Raw genomic sequence first — 21154 nt, forward strand, 5'->3', positions numbered from 1 at the left:
TACAGAAGGTGGAAATTTGTACCTCAGTTTGCCAGTTTTTACATTGATATAGTTTGCAGTATATACATTTATAAGAACATAAGAAAATAAGAAATAGGAACAAGCCACCTGGCCACTTGAGCCTGCTCCGCCATTTAATAAGATTATGGCTGATCTGATCATGGACTCAGCTCCACTTCCCTGCCCGTTCCCTATAACCCTTTATTCCCTCATCGCTCAAAAATCTGTCTATCTCCGCTTTAAATATATTCAACGACCCAGCCCCCACAGCTCTCTGGAGCAGAGAATTCCATAGATTTACAACCCTGTGAGAGAAGAAATTCCTCCTCATCTCAGTTTTAAATGGGCGGCCCATTATTCTGAGACTATGCCCCTACTTTTAGTTTCCCCTATAAGTGGAAATATCCTTTCTGCATCAACCTTGTCGAGCCCCCTCATTGTTTTATATGTTTCGATAAGATCACCTCTCATTCTTCTGAACTCCAATGAGTATATGCGCAACCTACTCAACCTATCTTCATAAGTCAATCCCCTCATCTCTGGAATCAACCTAGTGAACCTTCTCTGAACAGCCTTCAATGCAAATATATCCTTCCTTAAATACAGAGAACAAAACTGTACACTGTACACAGTGGCCTCACCAATACCCTGTACAGTTGTAGCAGGACTTTTCTGCTTTTATACTCTATCCTCCTTGCAATAAAGGCCAACATTCCATTTGCCTTCCTGATTACTTATTGTACCTGCATACTAACTGTTTGTGTTTCATGCACAAGAACGCCCAGGTCCCTCTGTACTGCAGCATTTTGCAATTTTTCTCCCATTTAAATTATAATTTGCTTTTCGATTTTTTTCTGCCAAAGTGAATAACCTCACATTTTCCCACATTATACTCCATCTGCCAAATTTTTGCCCACTCACTTAGCCTGTCTATAACCCTTTGTAGATTTTTTGTGTCCTCCTGACAAGTTGCTTTCCCATCCATCTTTGTATCATCGGCAAACTTGGCTACATTACACTCAGTCCCTTCATCCAAGTCATTAATATAGATTATAAATAATTGAGGACCCAGCACCGATCCCTGTGGCACCCCACTAGTTACTGTTTGTCAACCGTAAAATGACCCATTTATCCCGACTCTCTGTTTTCTGTTAGTTAGCCAATCCTCTATCCATGCTAATATATTGCTCCCAACCCTGTGAACTTTTATCTTTTGCAGTAACCTTTCATGTGGCACCTTTATAATGCCTTCTGAAAATCCAAAAACATCACATCCATTGGTTTCCCCTTATTCACTCTGCTCATTACATCCTCAAAGAACTCCAGCAAATTTGTCAAACACGATTCCCCTTTCATAAAACCATGCTGGCTCTGCTTGATTGGATTATGCTTTTCCAAATATCTCACTACTGCTTCCTTAATAATGGACTCCAGCATTTTCCCAACGACAGACTGGCCTATAGTTTCCTGCTTTTTGTCTGCCTCCTTTTTTAAATAGGAGCATTATTTACCAGACACTATATTGACAGCATAGTTGTGCAAATTTGTAGGATGATTTAGGACCATCAGGATCAGGATGGACATGTGATGGGTCATACATCACATGCTGTGACCAGCGTTAGTCCCACAGATGCTTAATGCACAGTGGGAAGTGGGGTCTAATGGTTACATATTTGCTGCTAGCACTTGAGTTATGCTAATCTGTACACCTTGGGTGGACCTATCATCCATGGGGACAGACCTAGCATAGGTGAGTGTGGGGGGGGGGGGGGGATGCTAATGCTGCCTCCCCAGATCACTTTGAAAATGAGAAAATAGCAAGGGTGAAGAGGGGAAAATTCCCTTTAAAATCAGAGGAAACAGTGAGGCCAAAAATGTTAATAGTTGAAGGACTAAGGGTGAGGCCCTGAAAGGGAAGAGTACATGGTGATTGTTAGCACGTAACAGAAATAATAAATACAGAAAAAAAACATTTTCATTGCTCTTTACAACATCAGAAATGTGTCCAAAATGTCAAGGTTCAACTTTTATTTCACAATCTTGGCCCATTCTGTCGACAACATTCTTTCTGAGGTGAGCCAAGTTGTAGAGTAGCCTTGAAAGAAGTATATTTTATCATTTTTCCCTCTTGTTATTATGTTTTATACATTAGAGCTGTGTGGTTAGAAATGATTAGAGCCACACGCATTAGTTGCTATTACTAGACTACCCAGCTCAGAAGTATGAGGCTTGGGATTCAGCTTTGCTGGATATGAAAGCCAAAACCACCCAAGCTCTTCCAATGACTAAACTGCCCTTCATTCACCTTGAAGGAATTTGACCATTAATTGCTGAAAGGACAAATCTCAGCCTTGCGAAGAAGTTGACCAAGCCTGGTGATAATGTTCTGAGGTCAGGCTTTGAATCCACTTGTGGCTGCTGCACCTGGGAGTGTCCGTGTAACTATAGGGTGCTTTTTATTTCCTCTGGCCAGCAGCGGGACTAAAAAATCAGCCTATAATTGCAATAACGCTATAGATCCCGCTGTATGCTGTAGGGAGAATGGTTCAAACACAGGTGTGTGCAAAGGACACACCATACTGAAAGGCCATATTTGACAATCTTGAGCTTGGTGAGTTCTATTGCTAGCATCAATCCATCCACCCTTGAACTCGAGTACCCACAGATTTTGGCCATACAGGTTGGGAAGCACTATAAACTGGCACCAAATGTTGGTTTTTGTGATATTGACTATTCTTATAGTAAAGTTACACCCCTGGTCATCACAATGTGTATGTTGCATATTGTGTGTGATGACCTAATTCTTGTTGTCGCCCGGTGACACTCCCTATCTCTTGAGTAGTTTTATCTATGTGTTCCCACCGCATTACGTCCGACAGCCAATTAGAAAACATCTGTCTTGTGAGAGCTCTGTCCCATGCATTTCACAATCGAATTGCATCTCCAGTGAGTCTCCCTACCTTTTGTATTTTGTTTTGTAAGATCTTGATATCCATAGAGTTTAATGCTCCTATTCCTGTTCCTACGCCTCCTAATATTGTGGCTAATATATCACGCCTTTGTCTCACTGCCATTTTCAGATTTGCTTTAATTGTTGTTATATTACAAGTGTCCGCTTACCGGACTTGTAGTGTGAGATTTAATATGGGTGGGGATGTAAGCACAGGTGTACATGCAGAGTGTAGCCATTGCAAATGATCCATGGGGCTCTTACAATGCTTGACTACACGCATTGACCAAAAGTGGTCCATAATCCCCCTACCAGTGATTATGGAGGCATTTGTACATCCATACCATAGAGACGCATTGAACTTAATTTCGTCTGACACAGTGTCATTGCTTGACGTAATGTTGCAGGCCCAACTCCTTAACCATGTGACGTTGTGCAATAACGACACATTGGAGTGCACATTGCATATCATTGTCATATCTTTTTGCCACTTGATTGATAACGTGATGTTGGCCCCCATGCTTACTGTTAATAGCACCTGTCCTGGGCCTCCCCAGTACCCGCATGCGTCACAAGTGACGCTCCAGTGTCCTATAGTGCAGGCTTGCCCGGAAGGACAGGTAAAATTGTCTTGCGTACGATCAGTGTTAGCTAATCGCCACCCAATATGGCCCATCCCATGCTGTGTTTGAGGATGGAAGTAGCACAGTCACAGATAACGAGACACAGAGACTTGCCAGCACGAGTTGGTAAGTCACCATTTTGGGCAGAATTCCTATGGGAGGAAGCATAAGTATATTAATTCAGCCCCGTTTAGTCAATTTACCCTTGTCAACATAGAGAGGAATATCTTGACCAGCCAGGAGCACCCAATAAGTGTTTCCTTCTCCTTTTGCTAAGATTTCCCCTGCTTGTAAGGGTTTCTGGAGGTACTGCACTCACACTGTTCCTCCTTCACAAACTGTGTCCTGAGTCTGATTTTCTTTTTCAATAGTAGGGACACTAACTTTGCCTAACATGTGGCTTATTGGAGTTCCCCCCCGGCAATGGTCGGTGATTCAGATTGCGCACTACTTGTGGTAAGACCTTTAACCACCCTTGCAATGTGTTAGTGGGAGTTAAAATTTTAATCTGTTGCTTAAGTAGTCCATTCATGCGTTCTATTAACCCTGCAGCTTGCGGATAGTAAGGTATGTGAAACATCCAATAGATTCCGTTGTCTACCGCCCACTGTTGCACTGTTTGACCTATGAAGTGCGACCCATTATCGGACTGTACTTCTGCTGGCTCACTGTTGTATGTGATTAAATTCTCTAGTCCTTTAATCATACTTTGTTGATTCGCTTTAGTCATTGGATAAGCTATCAAAAGTCCAGAATAGGTAACAACAGCATTGAGCAAATATTGGCAAATAAAGGTCCTACATAATCAACTTGCCATATTTGTGTTGGTTGAGTCCCTCTTTTAATATGGGCACCGGGTTGTCGTTGTAGGGGAAAATGCTTTACCTTTTGACAAATTTCACAGGTGTTTATGATCTATTTAACACCGTCCATAGTCAAATGTAACCCCCTATTTTGTGCCCATTGTATCGTACCCTGAATGCCCAAATGTCCAGATTTGTGGTGGGCCCACTTGCCTATGCCATATTCTTCCTCTTCCGTCTCTTTGACAGCCCATACCTAGGCTATATTATCAATGGTGTTATTATGTTCAGAGGTCTTTGAAGTGTTTTTCATGTGAGCGTCCACATGATATACAGTTATTTTCATCTTCTGGGCTTTGGACCATATTTGTTTCCATGGGAGCTTTCCCCACAAGTCTTTCCCAGTTATTTGCCAGTTATGTTCATGGCACTTTCGCTTCCAGCTCGCCATGCCATTGGCTACCGCCCATGAATCAGTATATATGTGTACTTGTTGCTATTCCTCTTCTAACGCAAGGACTACAGCTGATAGTTTTGTTAGCTGGCTGGAGCCTCCCATGCCCTCATCATGCACAATTGTCTGGGTTTTTGGATTGAAGGCAGCAGCTCGCCATCGCGAAGGATGGTTCGCCAGACCGCTGAGCCATCTGTGAACCAGGCATGGTTCAGGTGTTAACTGTTCAAAAGACACGCCCCAGGAGATCAGTGACTCTTTGGTTAAACTGACAGACGACTGCGTAAGTTCACTCTTAGCTGTTTGTGCGTATTCAGCCACATGTTCATGTAGTCGGCTGATTCCTTCTTTTCCTTTACTTGCTCTGTCTGCGATACACCATTTCCAGCGCACTATGGAGCTTTGCTGCGCTCGTCCGACTTTGTGTGTCTCATTTTCTGAGCGAGCCCAGGATAATATGGGTAGGTCTGGTCTTAAACTGACTCTGTCATCCCCTGTCTGTCGTTCTGTTTCTGTTAGGGCCCAATAACATGCTAATAATTGTTTCTCAAATGGAGTGTAACGAGTAGCAGCATCTGTCAATTTTCTAGACCAGAACCCTAACGGTATACGAGTGCAATGTTGAACCTGCCACAAACTCCATACTGCAGTATCATTGGTAACAGATACCTATAGCTCAAAAGGCTGCCCAGGAACTCGCGGGGCTAGGGGTAAAGCTTGAGCTACGGCTTCTTTGGCTGCATCAAAAGCCACCTGCTGTTCCTTTCCCCAGTCGAAGTGGGCCTTTTTTCGTGTTACGGCAGACAGCGGTTTTAATAACATCGTGAGGTGAGGTATGTGTCTCCTCCAGTAACCCAATAGTCCCACGAACCGTTGTGTCTCAGTTTTATTCGTGGGGGTGGCCATTTCTTGAATTTTATTCTTCACAGGCTCGGGTATGATGCGCTCACCCTGAGACCATTGGATCCCCAGAAACTGGACAGTCTGGCTAGGGCCCTGCACCTTCTTCGAATTTATCTCCCAGCCCCTGTCTCGCGTGTGTTGGACTAAAGTAGCTAGGGCTTCTGACACCACTGCCTCGGTGGGACCCCTTATTAGTACATCATTGATGTAGTGTGCCAGTGAGACATTAGGAGCCAACGTGCACATGTCCAGGTCCCGGGCCACCAATCCGTGGCATAGGGTAGGGCTATGTAGGTAACCTTGAGGTAGGAGTTTAAACGTGTATTGCCTCCTTTCCCAAGTGAATGCAAACTGGTCCTAGGATTCTTCCGCTATTGGAATGGAGAAAACAGCACAGGCCAGGTCGATTACCGCACACCACTCTGCATCTTCTTCAGACAGCCGCTCTGTAATAGTTACTACATCTGGGACAGTGGTTGCCAGGAGAGGGGCAAATTTGTTCAGTTGTCGGTAGTCCACAGTCATCCTCCAACTTTTGTCGGGTTTCTGCACAGGCCAAACAGGGCTATTGTAGGGGGACACCGCATGTCTAATGATACCCGCCTCCAAGAGCCCTTGTATGGTTTCCCCTATTTCTTTGTGTCCCCCAGGTATTCGGTACTGTTTCATAGTCACTATACGCGATGGCCGTGGTATTACCACAGGTTCCCACTTTGCTTCCCCTGCAATCACAGTGATCGCCCAAACGAGGTGTTGTGTGTGCTTCCCTTTAAAAGGTCCATCCCAATAATATGTTCCTTTACTGCCGATATTAAGACCGTTACCCAGCGCGGAGGCCCATTTCCCAACGCCATTCTGATAGTTGTTCGGACAGCGGGCGTTCCTGCCCCTCCGAACCCATTAATCATCATACGGGTCCCTATGTGTTTCCTAGGATTTCCATGGACAATAGTAATTTCTGCCCCTGTGTCTAGCAAAGCAACATCTCTTTGTATGTTCCCCCCCCCTCTCCCCCGCCAATGTATCGTAATCGGAATGTGTGGCCTCAGGTCCCCGGGAGCTTGGGTTGATGTGGTTCTAATGGGGAGTACTCCCGGATCCAGGCCACACCCCTAGTCGAGGGGATTACTAGCCTTCCACAGATCTTCTACGTTGGGGTATAGGCTAGCGGGAGGTGGTTTCTCCGCATCCGCAGACTTATCGCTATCTGACTTAGTCTCCCTTACCTCCCTCCTTTCACCCTTCCCTGTTCCCGGGACGCAGTGTTGCTTCCACATAGAATATATCGCTCCTGTTGGGATTCCATCAATTTTTCCCTTGGGGCCCCCTGCCTCCAGTAAAGCCGCGAACATGTCCTTCCGCGTAATTCTTTTTTTGTCTTTCCTGACCCTGTACCTTTCCCAGAAGTCAAACCTTGTCGCTGGTCCCAATCCCCCTCTACATTAGCCGTTCTCGCACATTATCTTTTACGTCCTCTAACTGTCCTAACAATAGGCAAGCGTGCCCCACCCGCTGCCCTTGGACTGGTCCAAATAATGCGAGTAGTGCACCCCTCATTATAGGAGGGCCACTCTTCATCAGCCTGCCCCCCATTCCTGCCGTAAAGAGCTCCTGATCTGAACCCCCATATGGTTGGTGATATATTCCTCCCTGTGTTGCCATGTTGCACAACTGTATCGCACCCTTCGCCATAGTACTCCAAGGTTTTACCTCCCCTTCCCAATCAACGGCAGAGGGATATTTTTGCCGGACCCCTATAGTAACCATGTCCCGTAGCAAACTTGTGCTCTGGACATTCCATAGCACTGCTTTGATAAGGTGGTCCGTAGTCATAGTCCACATTTTTGTTAACTCTTCGGGGTTAAGTATTACGCCTGATGCTCCCTGGTCCCAAATCCGGGTTAGCCATTCTGACAATGATTCCCCGGGTTGTTGGCGAAATTGAGACCCTATTTCTTGTAACTCACTAGTGGTGAAGTCACACAGCCCTCTAGTGGTTACTGGCTGTTCCCCATCTTGCTGTTTTGCCTTATTTGTCATAAGGGGTCTAGCTTCCATGCTCGGAGCATATGGGGGAGGGTCTTTAGTTTCCTCCTGTTCCCCACCCTCTCCATCTGTCCACTCATATTCTGAGTCAGAGGAGTACCAGATGTCTCCATCCCAACGAGCCAGAACCCAAGCATGTACCTTTGACCGATCTATCTGTAATTTCCGTTGTCTGACTTTCTTTTTATTTTGTACTGTCGCCAGATGACATATTAAAGTTTCTGATTGTTCATTGACCTTGTCCGCCCGCTCTTGTGCAGTGCAGACTGCTTCAGTCAGAGTCGAGTTTTGACTTTCCAAAACCTTAGCAGCTGTTTTTAACTGTAGATTTTCTACCTCACTTTCCTTAAGTTGTTTACACATCGCCCTTAATGCTGTCAACAAAATCCAACCCATTTGTGGGGTACTACTTTTCTTCTGTGGGAAGCCGCTTCCTCCAGGAGAGACAGTACCACATGGGGTACGGTTCTATCTTTGCTCTGTTCCAATAACTGCGTATCTCAATGTTGCGGGGGTCCAAACCGGGCTAGAACATTGGCAAGAGAGCTAAAACCCTCATCCCTCGTGCTCCATCCTGGTATTGTATATTTCTCTCCCGCAGGAGGAGACTGCTTCTTGTCTTTTCTCTTAAACATTTTACCAGATCCTGCCAACTACGCCAAAATGTTTTGGATCGATAATAATAGACCCAGGTTCGGGATCTGGATGAATGTTAAATAAGAGACAAGACAAATGAAGTAAAGTTAAAACACTGTTTACTGAAAGAAAAGAAACATAATACAGTTTACGAAGAAAAGAGAAGTATGATAAGATGCAACAAAGCTCACAGCCTTCGGCCCGTCGGGAACTCCACAACGATGGCTGGCCAGGAGCCTTGGGGGTCCCAACACTGCTCGCAAATCACAGTCCAAGGTGAAGTTCAAAGAGCTACTGGACAGTTCCGTTCCTTTATAGTATTGAACAAACATGGGTGCATGTGGCTTATGGCCAACTCCTAATCTGTAAGGCCCCAGCTGTTCTTCCACAAAGCATGAGACCTCGAGGCGCCGATCGTCCCATAAACAAGATGGTGTGCGCATCAAGGTCTCTTTCTCTCTCTCTCTCTGCATCAACAACATTACACGAGGCATGAAGCAGAAAACACACTGTAAATGTCGGAATATCATATTAACCCTATGTGATTAACCCTATACAATACACCCCCCAAGCGCTAAGAGGGGCAGCGGAATATCGAATTTTCACCCCTATATGTTAGAATTGTGTGGTTAGAAATTATTAGAGCCCCTATATATTAGTTGCTATTACTGGGCTATCCAGCTCAGATGTATGATGACTTGGAATTCTGCTTATTGAATATAGAGGCCAATACCCCCCAAGCACCTACACTGACTAAGTTGCCCTTCATTCATTTAGAAGGATTTTTTTCTTTAATTGATAGTACAGCTAGGAGTGTCAATTGTAACTATGTTTTTTTTTAAACTCCCTCTGCCAAGTGGACAGAGGGTATAAAAATGTACCCCATGGTTACAATAACAGTATCGATCTTGAAGGAGACCACATATAAACTTCATAATATCGGACCCTCTCTATTGGATGAACGGTAGCGAGAATAGCCGACAAATTTAACCGTGCCAAGCCTGTTTTTCTGATGCTAACTGCCCTATGATGCCCTGAATATGATGAGAAGGAAATGCGCACACATTTCCAGACAGTATTGCGCCGCCCGGCATATTGGTGAAAGAAAAAGAAATGCGTCCAGAGCCCATGCCCGTAACAACTGTTAGAACTTTTGCAAACAAATAAGGGACCTAATGCCTGTTTGAGGCCACCAACTCAGTAAAACCAGTCCGTGAGGCATCCTGCTACCAAAAAGGTCATTTACTTACCTGAATGTGCAGCCAGAAGGAGCAAGAGAGCTTCTTCTGGCACCACATTTAAATAATTCGCCCTCCGATCCCCCTCCCTGACCACCTGGCTCTTGACCCCTAACCTCTAATCCTCACCCTGGACTCTTATCTATTGACCTTCGGCTTCACTTACCGAACGTGGTTAAGCTAGCAGCGGACCGATGTTGATTTCCTCTTCGCTGGCTGGCTGTTCTTGCCTTGTCGGCTCCATATCAATGAGGCCCAATATTGGAGGCAACATCACTCCTCAGTATTCAGGCACAGGGAATGCACATGACAAAAATGGGTGCGCCCGAATTTTTATCCAATATGCCTGGAGTGGCGTATTATATAAATTATTATGTCTGTAATGTACCTATGAATGACTCCACGAGGCAATGTGCTGTACTCAAACTGTAGTGACCTTGGTCCTTTATTCATAACTCCAGAGTGAGGCAACCACATGCTGGCTCCCCTTTAATACAGCCCCTGTCACCAGGGTAGGATACCCCGGTCTCCACCAGTTGCACCCTCTAGTTGTGCCAGCATGTATATACACAGTGTAAACCTTATTAATAGTACATCAGGTAAACAAGTCTCCATCTTATGCAACTATACAGTGACTACACAGAGAGTATATCTATAGTCTGCATATATAACATAAATTATCTCATCTTGCCCTCTAAACTATCTGTTTAGGGAAGTGATCTACACTATCTGCTAGGCATGTCCCAAGGATGCTTGGTGCACCTGAGATGTACAGATTAGCTGAACTTTCAATGGAAAATATTTACCCATTTACCCCTCCCCCCAACTCCCATCCATGATGAACATTTACCTCTTGTCACCACAAATATATGTATAAAACATCTATGGGACATACACTAGTCACAGCGTCTGATGTATGGCCTCTGGCTGAAACTGTGAAAAAAATCAGTTTGGACTTGCTTCCTGCACATCTATGCAACAGGTTCCTTCTCACAAATCTCGCAACACATCCTTGCAGATGGAAGGGTTGGGTTGATGGCAATGACAAGTAATTGACTTTGTTGCTCAGCTGAATAGAAATAACGACCTAATTCAAAAGCAGGCCTAGCAAAGATGAAATAGCCCCTGTGTACCCCTAACATGTTGTGCCACCCATTATGTGTCCATCCTGGTCCTGCAACATGCTAAATCGTACTAAAAATGTGCATCTCTATGCTGTCATTGCACTGAATATATGTACCACTACTCTATGTAGAGACAAAGAATTGTAAGAAATTTTAAATCTTCAGGAACTAATGAAAAGAAAGAGCGTGGGGGTGCAATTAGTTTTGGGCAGCGACATAAAAGAGGCGATAGTGGATGGACAGCCAGTTTTATGGCCACAATAATGAAAATCGGATAGTGTGTAAAACGGACTGCTGAGTCGCTTTTCTCACAAAAAGTGAAAGCCAAATAGGTAGAGAGAAAAAAAATGTAACAAATTGAAAATCTTCAGAAAAAAACAAACAAGAAAGAGAGTGAGAGAGAAGGATCCTTTAGGAAAAATATTGTATGCTGAGAGTGACCAGAGGGTTACAAGAGAGATAGGGGCAGTATTCAAATCTTGGGTGGACTTGGGATTTTTAGAGACTTTGAGGGAAAGTGTTTGGCATGAACAACATTGTGTGTTTCTTGGAGCTGACTTTAGCTAGGGTGAAGTTGGGATAATTCCCTTTAAAATCAGAGAAAACAGTGAGGCCAAATAATGTAATAGTTGAAGGGCTAAGGGTGGAGCCCTGAAAGGGAAGAGTACAAGGTGTTCGCACATAACAGAAATAATAAATGGAAAAATCAAAATGTTCATTGCTGTTTGCAGAATCTGAAGGTGATCAAATTGTCACAACTTTTATTTCATAATTTCTTTGCCCAATTCTATCGAGAACATTCTTCCTGTGGTGCAGTAAGGGTGTAGACCAGAAAGAAGTAGAGGAATGCAAAGTGCTTCACATTCCTGTCTCTTTTGTCATTATGTTTTATATGTTAGAACTGTGTGTTTGGAAATTATTAGAACCCCTATATATTAGTTGCTATTAACCAGCTCAGATGTATGATGACTTGGAATTCTGCCTTATTGGATATGGAGGCCAAAACACCCCAAGCTCCTCCACTGACTAAGCTGCTCTTCATTCATTTTGAAGGATATTTTTCTTTACTTGATAGTGCACCTAGGAGTGTCAATTGTAACTATATGTTATTTTTAACTCCCTCTGTCAAGCGGACAGAGGGTGTAAAAAAAACACCCTATAGTTACAATAACAGTATAGATCTTGAAGAAGACCATACATAAGCTTCACAATATCGGACCCTATGTATTGGATGAATGGTGGAGAGAACAGCCAACAAATTCAGTTGCACAAAACCTGTTCTTCTGACGCTAACTGCCCTATGACTCCCTGAATATAACGAGCAGGAAACGCGCACATATTTCCAGACAGTACCGCGCCACCCGGCAAATTGGTGAATGAAAAAAACACGTAAAAGAGGTGATAGTGGATCGACAGCCCGTTTTATGTCCATGAATATGAAAATCGGGCGGTGTGTAAAACGGACTGCCGAGTCACTTTTCGCGATACCGCCCAAAACAATTTCATCCCATGTGAGATACAAATCATAATTAAAAACAAAATAGAGGAATAATGAGCATACAAAAGGCACAGAAGGCAGCACATGAAAAGTAAACAAGGAAAGAATAACAAGCAAACAAATTCTCTGGGAAGAATTCCTCTGTTCTTTGTATGCAGCGTTGCATTATGAAACTTTCCTAATCCAGTATTTCTGGCAAATGAGAAACACATTCTAAAGTAAGATTACACACTTTGACAGAAATATCAGAAGATTTTGTTGTGGAATAGGTTATTCGTGAAATCTATTTAAATTAAAAGTCTAAATAGGTTCAAAAGATCGTTGTGCTTATTGTGAGAGCAATTAATAAAGATGAGGTTAAGCAAACAGGGGCAGACCCTTCGCTGTGCCCGAATATTATGTTTTTATTCTCATGTAGTGATACTTTATGGGAGGTTGTGATGGGTTCCTTCGCAGGGTCTTAACTAATCTCTCTCTTCATCATACTACTACTGCCACCCTCTGGAGCTAGATGGTGTTACCTTTGAGGAGTAACGTTAGGGTTCTATTATTATTAGGATAGGCACAAAAAAGGGAAACATTTTGGACCAATGTTTTGGCTCTCACTGGTTTGGGTTATTTGTTCATGATTTATTTTTGTTTGGTTTGCAGCTTCAATCAAATTAATGGATTGAAAAGTGTGAGGCAAAGAAGTGTCATTCTTATTGACATGCAATATATTGGGGTAGATTTTGACTTTTGGGTGACCAAACCAGCAGAGCACGCCCACCGATCGGCCATTCCAGCAGTGAAGAGACCACTGTAATTTGAAGACCGGGGCATCCTCATTTTAATCTGAGCGGTGAGCTGCGGTCGCCAAATGAGCCCCTGAAGCAACTTGTGGCTTTGGCCATCTGGGATGCCAGCAGCAGCTGCCGGTGGAGGTAGGTGTGGCCGAGGAGTACGAGCCCCAACAACAGCTGCCCGCAGTATTTTTGTGTGGCTCGGAGGAACATTCCTGCTGCTCATGGCCCGACAAAGATAAACAGACTTACCTGTGGGATAAAAACAGAGTATGCTGGAAATCTCAGCGGGTCGGCATCTGTGGAGAGAAAAACAGAATGAACGTTTCATAGAAACATAGAAACATAGAAAATAGCTGCAGGAGTAGGCCATTCGGCCCGTCGAGCCTGCACCGCCATTCAATAAGATCATGGCTGATCATGCAACTTCGGGTCAGAACTGCCGAAGGATCGTCGACCCGAAACATTCACTCTGTTTTTCTCCTCACAGATGTTGCCTGACCCGCTGAGATTTCCAGCATTCTTTGTTTTTATTTCAGATTCTAGCATCCGCAGTATTTTGCTTTGGTATCACCTCTTTGGCTGGACCACCAGCTGATACTGGGCGCACTGTGCCCGGCGCACATTACTCTCCTAAGATGTGAATCGTGGTCTTTATGGTTGTCATAGCACCCCATCTGAATCAGGGATCGCTCTGGTCAGCCAGCAGAAGGGCGTTGGGTGGGGTTATCGCAGCAACACTGAGCAACGGGACGATAAGTCATTCCCACCATTTCCATGACATTACCGCTCTGTTTCCGCTGGGCATCAGGCCCCAAAAACTTTCCCATTGAGGTCTATAAAAAGAAATTGAGGCAGAAACTGTGGTTTAATGCCTTTGCGATGTTTAAGTACTATTTACACTTAAAGACATTGGGGGTGGGCAGCCCGTTTTATACACCACTCATTGAAGTCAACAGAAAAGCAAATCGGACGGGGTGCAAAACACGACTACTTTGGATACCACCCCATACCCTCCATTATTTTCCTGTGATTGTTGGAAAGTAGGAGAAATTGACTGGAAATGAAGGGCAGTCCTAAACAATGGGTGACGTGTAAATTTAGTCCTTTCTGATTGACCAATGACGAAACCAGGGAAATTCCAATCGATTGTCATTATGCAAATCTTTGACAATAACGCCTGACCCTGACGAGTAGTGGGAGTGGAGAGTAGGGGAGTGACGTTGTGTCTCGGCTCGCCAGCTCCGCGATGCTATATAATCTCCAGTTCTAGAAAGTACAATTAGACAATTCTCTCAGTAAAAATTGTTCCCATCGCAAGTACAGCTGCAAAGAGAAAAACACCACAATGTTTTCCAAACTGCAGGTAGATATTTTTCTAGCTTTGAAAAATTAATTTTACATTTTCCCATATTTGTAATCCTTTTTACTGGTTGTTTTTAAATATATATATATACTTTTTAAACACTGATTCATTCTGTTCCGTTTTAGAAAATGCAGTCCTGCTTAACAGTTGGAAATCGGCTGTACCATAAAATCTCCCGCGAAGGTAAATATCCTCCTGCCTGGTTTCTGTCTGATATGATATTACAATAAAAGGCTCACTGTTTATCCATTCATGTACGCTTCCCTTCTGGAGTCAGGTGTACAGTGCAAATGTGACACTGAAGGTGGGAAGGATCGTACGGAATCTCAGTACTGCTTGCTTCAACTCGAAGACTGCGCTAAAAATCGTCTTGAAATCGTTCAAACTATACAATAGCGCTTCCAGTAGAATTCGTTGAGAACCAAATTCCAGATACATTTGTAGAGCGGCAGGTCGATAATGAAGTGACTGGTTGTTGGATAAATCGGTTAGATTATTTCAGTCCGAATCTCGGATTCTATAATAAAATCTAGAAACAAAAAATATGACACCGGTTGTGTTATTTTTCCTTTCAAAGTTAACATGCGAGCGTATGATCACCTTGGCGGGGAAATATCTCATCTATTTCCAAGTGAGAGTTTTTCTTTCCTGTTACAGTTTTATAGAACAGTTCTGGAGGAGAGTATGGAAGGTTAAATTGGCGGTTTCAAGTGAATGTGTTTTCACAAAGAAACCCCTCACACACAAACAATTATAACAACTGTATTTTTTCTGTGTTAGCTTTCGAGGCACCGGATTTCAAAGAGACGGTAACAAACAGTTTCGGCTCATTTCTCTCTGGGGTTAAAGCTGACCATCTCTCAGATATGGTTCTACAGCGGAGTAAACGCATGATCCTGGATAACATTGGAGTTGGGGTCCTGGGCAGCACCAGCCATGTTTTTGATATCTGCCTCAATTACTGCCAGGTAAGGTACACATGAGTTAATTTCAAACATATACACTCCGTGCTGAACGGGTACTTCCTGCTGCATTGGCCAGCAGCACTTGTATTCCTGCATTAATATCTGTGACATTTTCCGCCAGGCAGCAAAAGTAATGGAGTCCGCTTTAAATATAACAGCCCTCTCAGACTTCAAACACAACTGCGGATCGCGTACGTTCATTTTAGGCTGCGTTTATGCAGTCACTTCCGTGTTTATGTAACATGGTTTGAGTGACATCAATGTAAACGTGACTGACTAACTTGGCGACCGTTTCAAGCTGATTCCCAAAGTTTGCGGGATATTTTTGACTGTGAGATTGTGAAACGGGCGATGGCGAATCGCCAGCCCGGTTTACATCGCTCCCGATTTTTATTCCCATTGACTTCAATGGAACGCCAATGCACACGGATTGGCAGCTCCAAGCTACAAAATGCAATGATGGCACACGGATTCTGCCAGTGCTCGTCACCGTCTGAGCCAACTGACTCCGCACAGACATTTTTTTAAAGTAAGCCGTCCAGTTCCATATTTTTTAACCTGTTCCCATTTCTTCCTTCTAAGCAGCAAACGTTTGCCCCAGACCCAGTCAGCTCGGTGTATGGACGCAATGGATTAAAACTTTCTCCCGTTCTGGCTGCTTTCGCCAATGGAGTCGCGGTGAGATATTTGTACTCTATCTACTTCCGCGTGTCTTTCAGTTGGACTTCCCAAATCAAACAAATAACAGACAGCTATTAATAATACAACTCTCCTTCTCATCGCATCGCATACTTCTGTCGATTTGTTGTTTCCATAGAGATAATCCGAGTGTTGTCTCTTATTCACCCTCAGGTCCACTCGATGGATTTCGATGATACGTGGCACCCTGCCACCCATCCCTCGGGAGCTGTACTGCCCGCCCTCTTAGCGGCTGCTCAGATGTTGCCTGCAAACTCCAAAGCCAGTGGTCTTGACCTCCTGCTGGCCTTTAATGTGGGCATTGAAATTCAGGGCAGGTTAATGCGCTTCTCTCAAGAGGCGAACAACATCCCGAAGAGGTAAGATTCTGACACTGAACTCAAAACATCGGTGCAGCAACTCTAGAGTTGTCGCTGATTAGATCAAACTGTTGTTTAATGTGTTCAGAGTCTCTTTTTCAATACAGTTGCGCGAGGAACAGCTAATATATATAATTTCCCCAAATAACGATATCACCGTTTTTTGACGTTATTCGCGATTAACGACTTTTTTTCCCATCGAAATAACGTCAAAGTTCTTGGCTGGTACTTTAGGATAAATGTGAGCGTTAGTGTTGAGGAAGGAGAACTCTTTGGTTCCAGATTGACACAAAGGGTAGATTTGATTTCTGTTAGTTTTGTCTCTAGATCCAGGTTATTGTTTCTTCCAATACGAGTTGCAGCAGTAAGCTGCACCTAAATATTGATATCTACCTGAATGATCGATGTCGAGCCGAATTTTGCGGCCAGCGGCGAACAAATGGCGTTGCCTGGTTGAAATCCAAAATAGCGCGGTGCCTCTACAGGGGATCTGGGACCTGTGTGAACAGGGCAAGTAACGACGTATCTCCTTAACCAATCAGATTGATAAATCCTTATTGCAACACCATAGAGTCTGAACCAGCAAGTGTAAATTAGAAGATTTAATTCATGCCAAATCATGCAAAATAAAGACAGGGAAAGACAAATGGTATTGAGAGAGATAAAAGAGACAGAAAGAAAAAGTTAAAAAAGTAATTTTTTTCAAAGCTTCAACAATTAAAATCTGAAGGAATGAGACTCCTGATTGCAAAAGTACATTTTCAGTGCCAGAGAGGATGTTTAGCAGCAATTAAGACTAACCACCCCATTAAAAAATCATTTAGATTTGAATGGACAAGCCCTAAATTTTTCTGGTGTGTTTAGTGGGTAATTATTGCAACTTTACGCCCTTCATGTGTTTGAATGCCGAGCCTCTTGGTGAGGTACCGGTGAAGCGAAGCAGAGCAAATTCCAAATTTCTGTGTTTAACTGCGCATGTGCGGATGCTGATGGTTGCTGTCCGATCTACTCCTTAATAACGGTGAGCGCTAATCGCCTCACTGTTATTCCTACCACAGAATTCAGGCCAATGAAACAGCATAAAACAACCTCGGGAATACATTTTAACATCTGGGTTGAATCCACAAAAGTGCTGGGTTTTATTACAATTCATTAAGAGCATTTATATAAATAGCTGATTAATGGGCAGTGAGGTCACTTGGAAGCTTTAGCAGAGGATCTGACCTCTAAAAAAAGAACTTTGTAGAAGTATTAATCACAACAAAACTGTTAATTATGTTGGATTAAAGTGTTTCTGTGCAATAGCAATAAATAAGCAAAAATATCAGATACTTGAATATATATATTTTTTTATTTAACAGGTTCCACCCTCCCAGTGTGGTTGGGACAATGGGCAGTGCTGCAGCCATAGCTAAATTGCTATCACTGAACCCCAATCAGTGTATTAATGCCCTGGCTATTGCAGCTTCACTCTCAGGGGCACCAATGGCCAATGCAGCCACTCAGGCAAAACCTATCCATATTGGCAATGCCACACGGCTGGGGTTTGAGGCAGCCCTCCTTGCCTCTAAAGGAATGGAGGGAAATGCTAAAATTCTCGACAATACCCCTGGCTGCTTTGGATTTTCTGCTTTCTATGGTGATTATCAACCTCAGGAGATAGCACCACTTGAGCATACACGTTTTCTGCTAGAGGACCAAGACATTGCATTTAAGCGCTTCCCAGCTCATCTGGGCATGCACTGGGTGGTAGATGCCGCTGCCTCAGTTAGGCAGTTGGTGACTGCCAATGATGGTGCCTTTTCACCCTCCATGATTGAAAGAATCATTCTGCGCGTTCCCATTTCCCGATATATCAACAGGCCATTCCCAAAGACGGAACATGAGGCTCGTCATTCCTTCCAGTTTAATGCATGCTCTGCATTGTTGGATGGAGATGTGAACATTGAATCATTCAGTGAAAGTAAACGCCAGCGAGATGATCTCAATGAGTTACTCAACAAAGTGGAGCTTCAGCATCCTGAAGATAACTTGGCCAGTTTTGACAAGATGTACGGAGAAGTGGTTCTAGTCCTCAAGAACAGCGATGTGCTCAGTGGGAAATGTGAAACCTTCTACGGACACTGGAGAAATCCACTCTCTAGAGAATCACTGCTCAACAAATTCAAAAATAATGCTTCATATGTGCTGGAGCAGGAGAAAATAGAAGCTATTATCAACACGGTTGAGAACCTTGAAAAAGTTAAGGATAGTTCCACTTTAACTTCTTGTTTGCAGTGAAAATCTTCAACTTCTTTGCACTATTGTCTAAATGTAATTTAGTATGTTGATCATAGGTTTTCATGTTTTATAGATGACATGAAATCTATGCTATAAGGATTAAAACTTTTGAAGCTATTGGGGCTGAAATTGCTGGTATTGCAGTCTACTACCATAAGACTGCAATGGTAGTAGACCCTCCACTGACTGGCCAGGCCTGTGACACTGGCCAAATTTCCAGGAATGGGGTGATTTTAATGTTTGGGATGGCAGCCCACATCTATGGAGGTGCATAGGAGACATTTGCCCCAATGAAGTGTGGGAAAACTGGAGTGGTACCTTGGGAGATGCAGCAAGTAGGTAAAAATAAATTATAACCGCAGGAAACAAAGAGGGTGCAGTCATAAGGTAATTTTAAGCCCATAATAGAAACCATGGGGTCAAATTTAATTTCACAAAATTGGTCGTAACCGGAAGATGGGTAAAGTCCTCAAAATGAAGTTGGTAGACTTAATCCTCCTTAAACACCGATGATCCGCCTGCTAGAACTTTAACTGGGGCCTAACACTGGACGGTCTCTTTTATTATTAATTTCGGGGTTCTATCTTGCACATAGGACCCTGATTGCCATTTTAGGAGAGAGTTGTGCACTTGCTGATAGTTCCACAAGCGATAGAGCTGAAGAAGCCCAGCAAAGATGATTTCAAATAACCTGGGCTGCTGCTGGCTTGGGAACCCCCCGGCAGCCCTCCCCAAATGTAATAACCTTGCTGCTAGCCACCCCAGCCCGATATTGGCCATCCAACATCTAGCAAGCTACATCAGGATGTCCGTTTGGTGCCACTCAGTTCCCTATTTCCATGTAAGTGAGGTGGGAGTCTCAAAATCATGGCTGCCTTTTTGCAGCCCTAATGGGTGGTCAGCCAGCGAGCTCTGCCAGTCGCCACCCAAAAGTTTAAATTGACCCCCAAGCCTATTCTCAACAGGTGTGGTTTCTGTTGGGTCGAAAGAGCTTTTATATTTCAAATTCCCAGGATAGCCTAGCAAAAACCCGCAGATAGACCCCCCAAAACTAATTGCAAATATGGGTGGGGGCAAGTGGTAGCCTGACTGCCCTTTGATTGGTATTTAAAAAACAGCCAATCTGGGTTCCACCAAAAAATATGAGTAATTTTCTCAAGTTGCACCTTCTCCCACCCAGGAGTTTCAGCCTCATTGTGTTTCCCACTTATCTTCCTGAACCTTGCTATTTGCACATATCTGTGAAGATAATAATTGACTGTAAAATATGTAATTTATTTAATAGGCAAAATTACTGAAATATTTAGGAAATATTTGTACTGGATTCTAACATGTTTGTTACATGATGCGCTGATAATTACATCACTAAAATTCACATATTCTAAAAGAGCACCTTACATGACATGCACAGCCATGAAATATGAAGTGATTGGGCTCTGGTAATAGTTTTTGCCTCAGAAAATGTGATGCTGCTGGATCTCAGGGTACTTTTACGGTACAAGTTTTGGATTGGTGCAAAGCAATTTCAGCTTCAGACTGACACTAAACTTGCGTAAAATTGGGTGTTCAGGCTTGAATGGACTCCAAAATGAAGTGAAGTATGACCTCTTCCAACAAGGAGTTTTATTCCATTTCACTTTAGTGTCTATCCAGGCCCTGGCTCCTTATTAAGGCAGCATTCACGCTATAACTGCAGCATAGGTACAAAGCAAAGCTGCTTTGAACTGACATTACAGTTATATTGTAAATGCATCCTTTCTATTCCAAAGTTGTCACATCATAGTTTAGGCTATGGAGCTTAGCTATTTTATACAATTATGTTTGTTTAAAATCAATACTGCCTGGTTCTGATTTAATAATATAATTCAGTACATCTTACTTAATGTGTTTTGATTAACCAACAACATATTGTACTTTAAATATTTGGTATTTTTGGTAATATGACATTAAACAATGTGATTTAATTATTTGTTGGCTTATGTTCATTACATGCTCATTTTCCAATTGCATGCTTCTGAAACACATATTGGACAATCACAGACATTTCAAATGCCTGGCTAATGATGTTGGATGTTCCCTCAGACATATCCCAATCACAGTATGTCCTGCTTTCAGTCACGCTATATAAAAGAAAGCATGTCACGGTCCTCAACAGCTAGTATAACTGGATAGCCTGCATCTGTCAAGATATCACCTACCATATCTGGGATACTTATCTGGCAATGACAACAGAAAACTGCCTATGCCAGGTCTGGATCAGTAAATTACCAGATAAAGACCTGTGCCATCTAAAGCAAAGACGAATAGAGTTCTCATTTAGAATCGAGCTGGGCACATCCAGTGAAGCTAACAGTCAGCTGCAGCCTGAGACTTGACTTACCTCTTTGCAGGCTTGCTGCTATGCTAATCTAAAGGAAAGTTGTGATGG

General features: G+C 43.3%; 1 protein-coding gene across 1 annotated transcript; it reads left to right on the plus strand.

The window, feature by feature from the left end:
• Positions 1-14372: 14372 nt before the first annotated feature.
• Positions 14373-18726, plus strand: LOC139265163 (cis-aconitate decarboxylase-like). The gene is made up of 6 exons (XM_070882082.1): positions 14373-14423; positions 14549-14606; positions 15204-15391; positions 15974-16066; positions 16241-16446; positions 17808-18726. The coding sequence occupies exons 1-6, from the start codon at positions 14406-14408 to the stop codon at positions 18724-18726; spliced, it is 1482 nt and encodes a 493-aa protein (XP_070738183.1). The 5' UTR covers positions 14373-14405.
• The last annotated feature ends 2428 nt before the right edge of the window (positions 18727-21154 follow it).

Source organism: Pristiophorus japonicus, chromosome 6 (assembly GCF_044704955.1).
Source record: "Pristiophorus japonicus isolate sPriJap1 chromosome 6, sPriJap1.hap1, whole genome shotgun sequence".
NCBI classification, from domain to species: Eukaryota; Metazoa; Chordata; class Chondrichthyes; family Pristiophoridae; genus Pristiophorus; species Pristiophorus japonicus.

Coding starts and splice junctions, on each gene's coding strand:
- LOC139265163 (XM_070882082.1), top strand. Junction 16,067..16,240: donor CTTTCGCCAATGGAGTCGCG/GTGAGATATTTG, acceptor ATTCACCCTCAG/GTCCACTCGATGGATTTCGA. Junction 16,447..17,807: donor GCGAACAACATCCCGAAGAG/GTAAGATTCTGA, acceptor TTTATTTAACAG/GTTCCACCCTCCCAGTGTGG.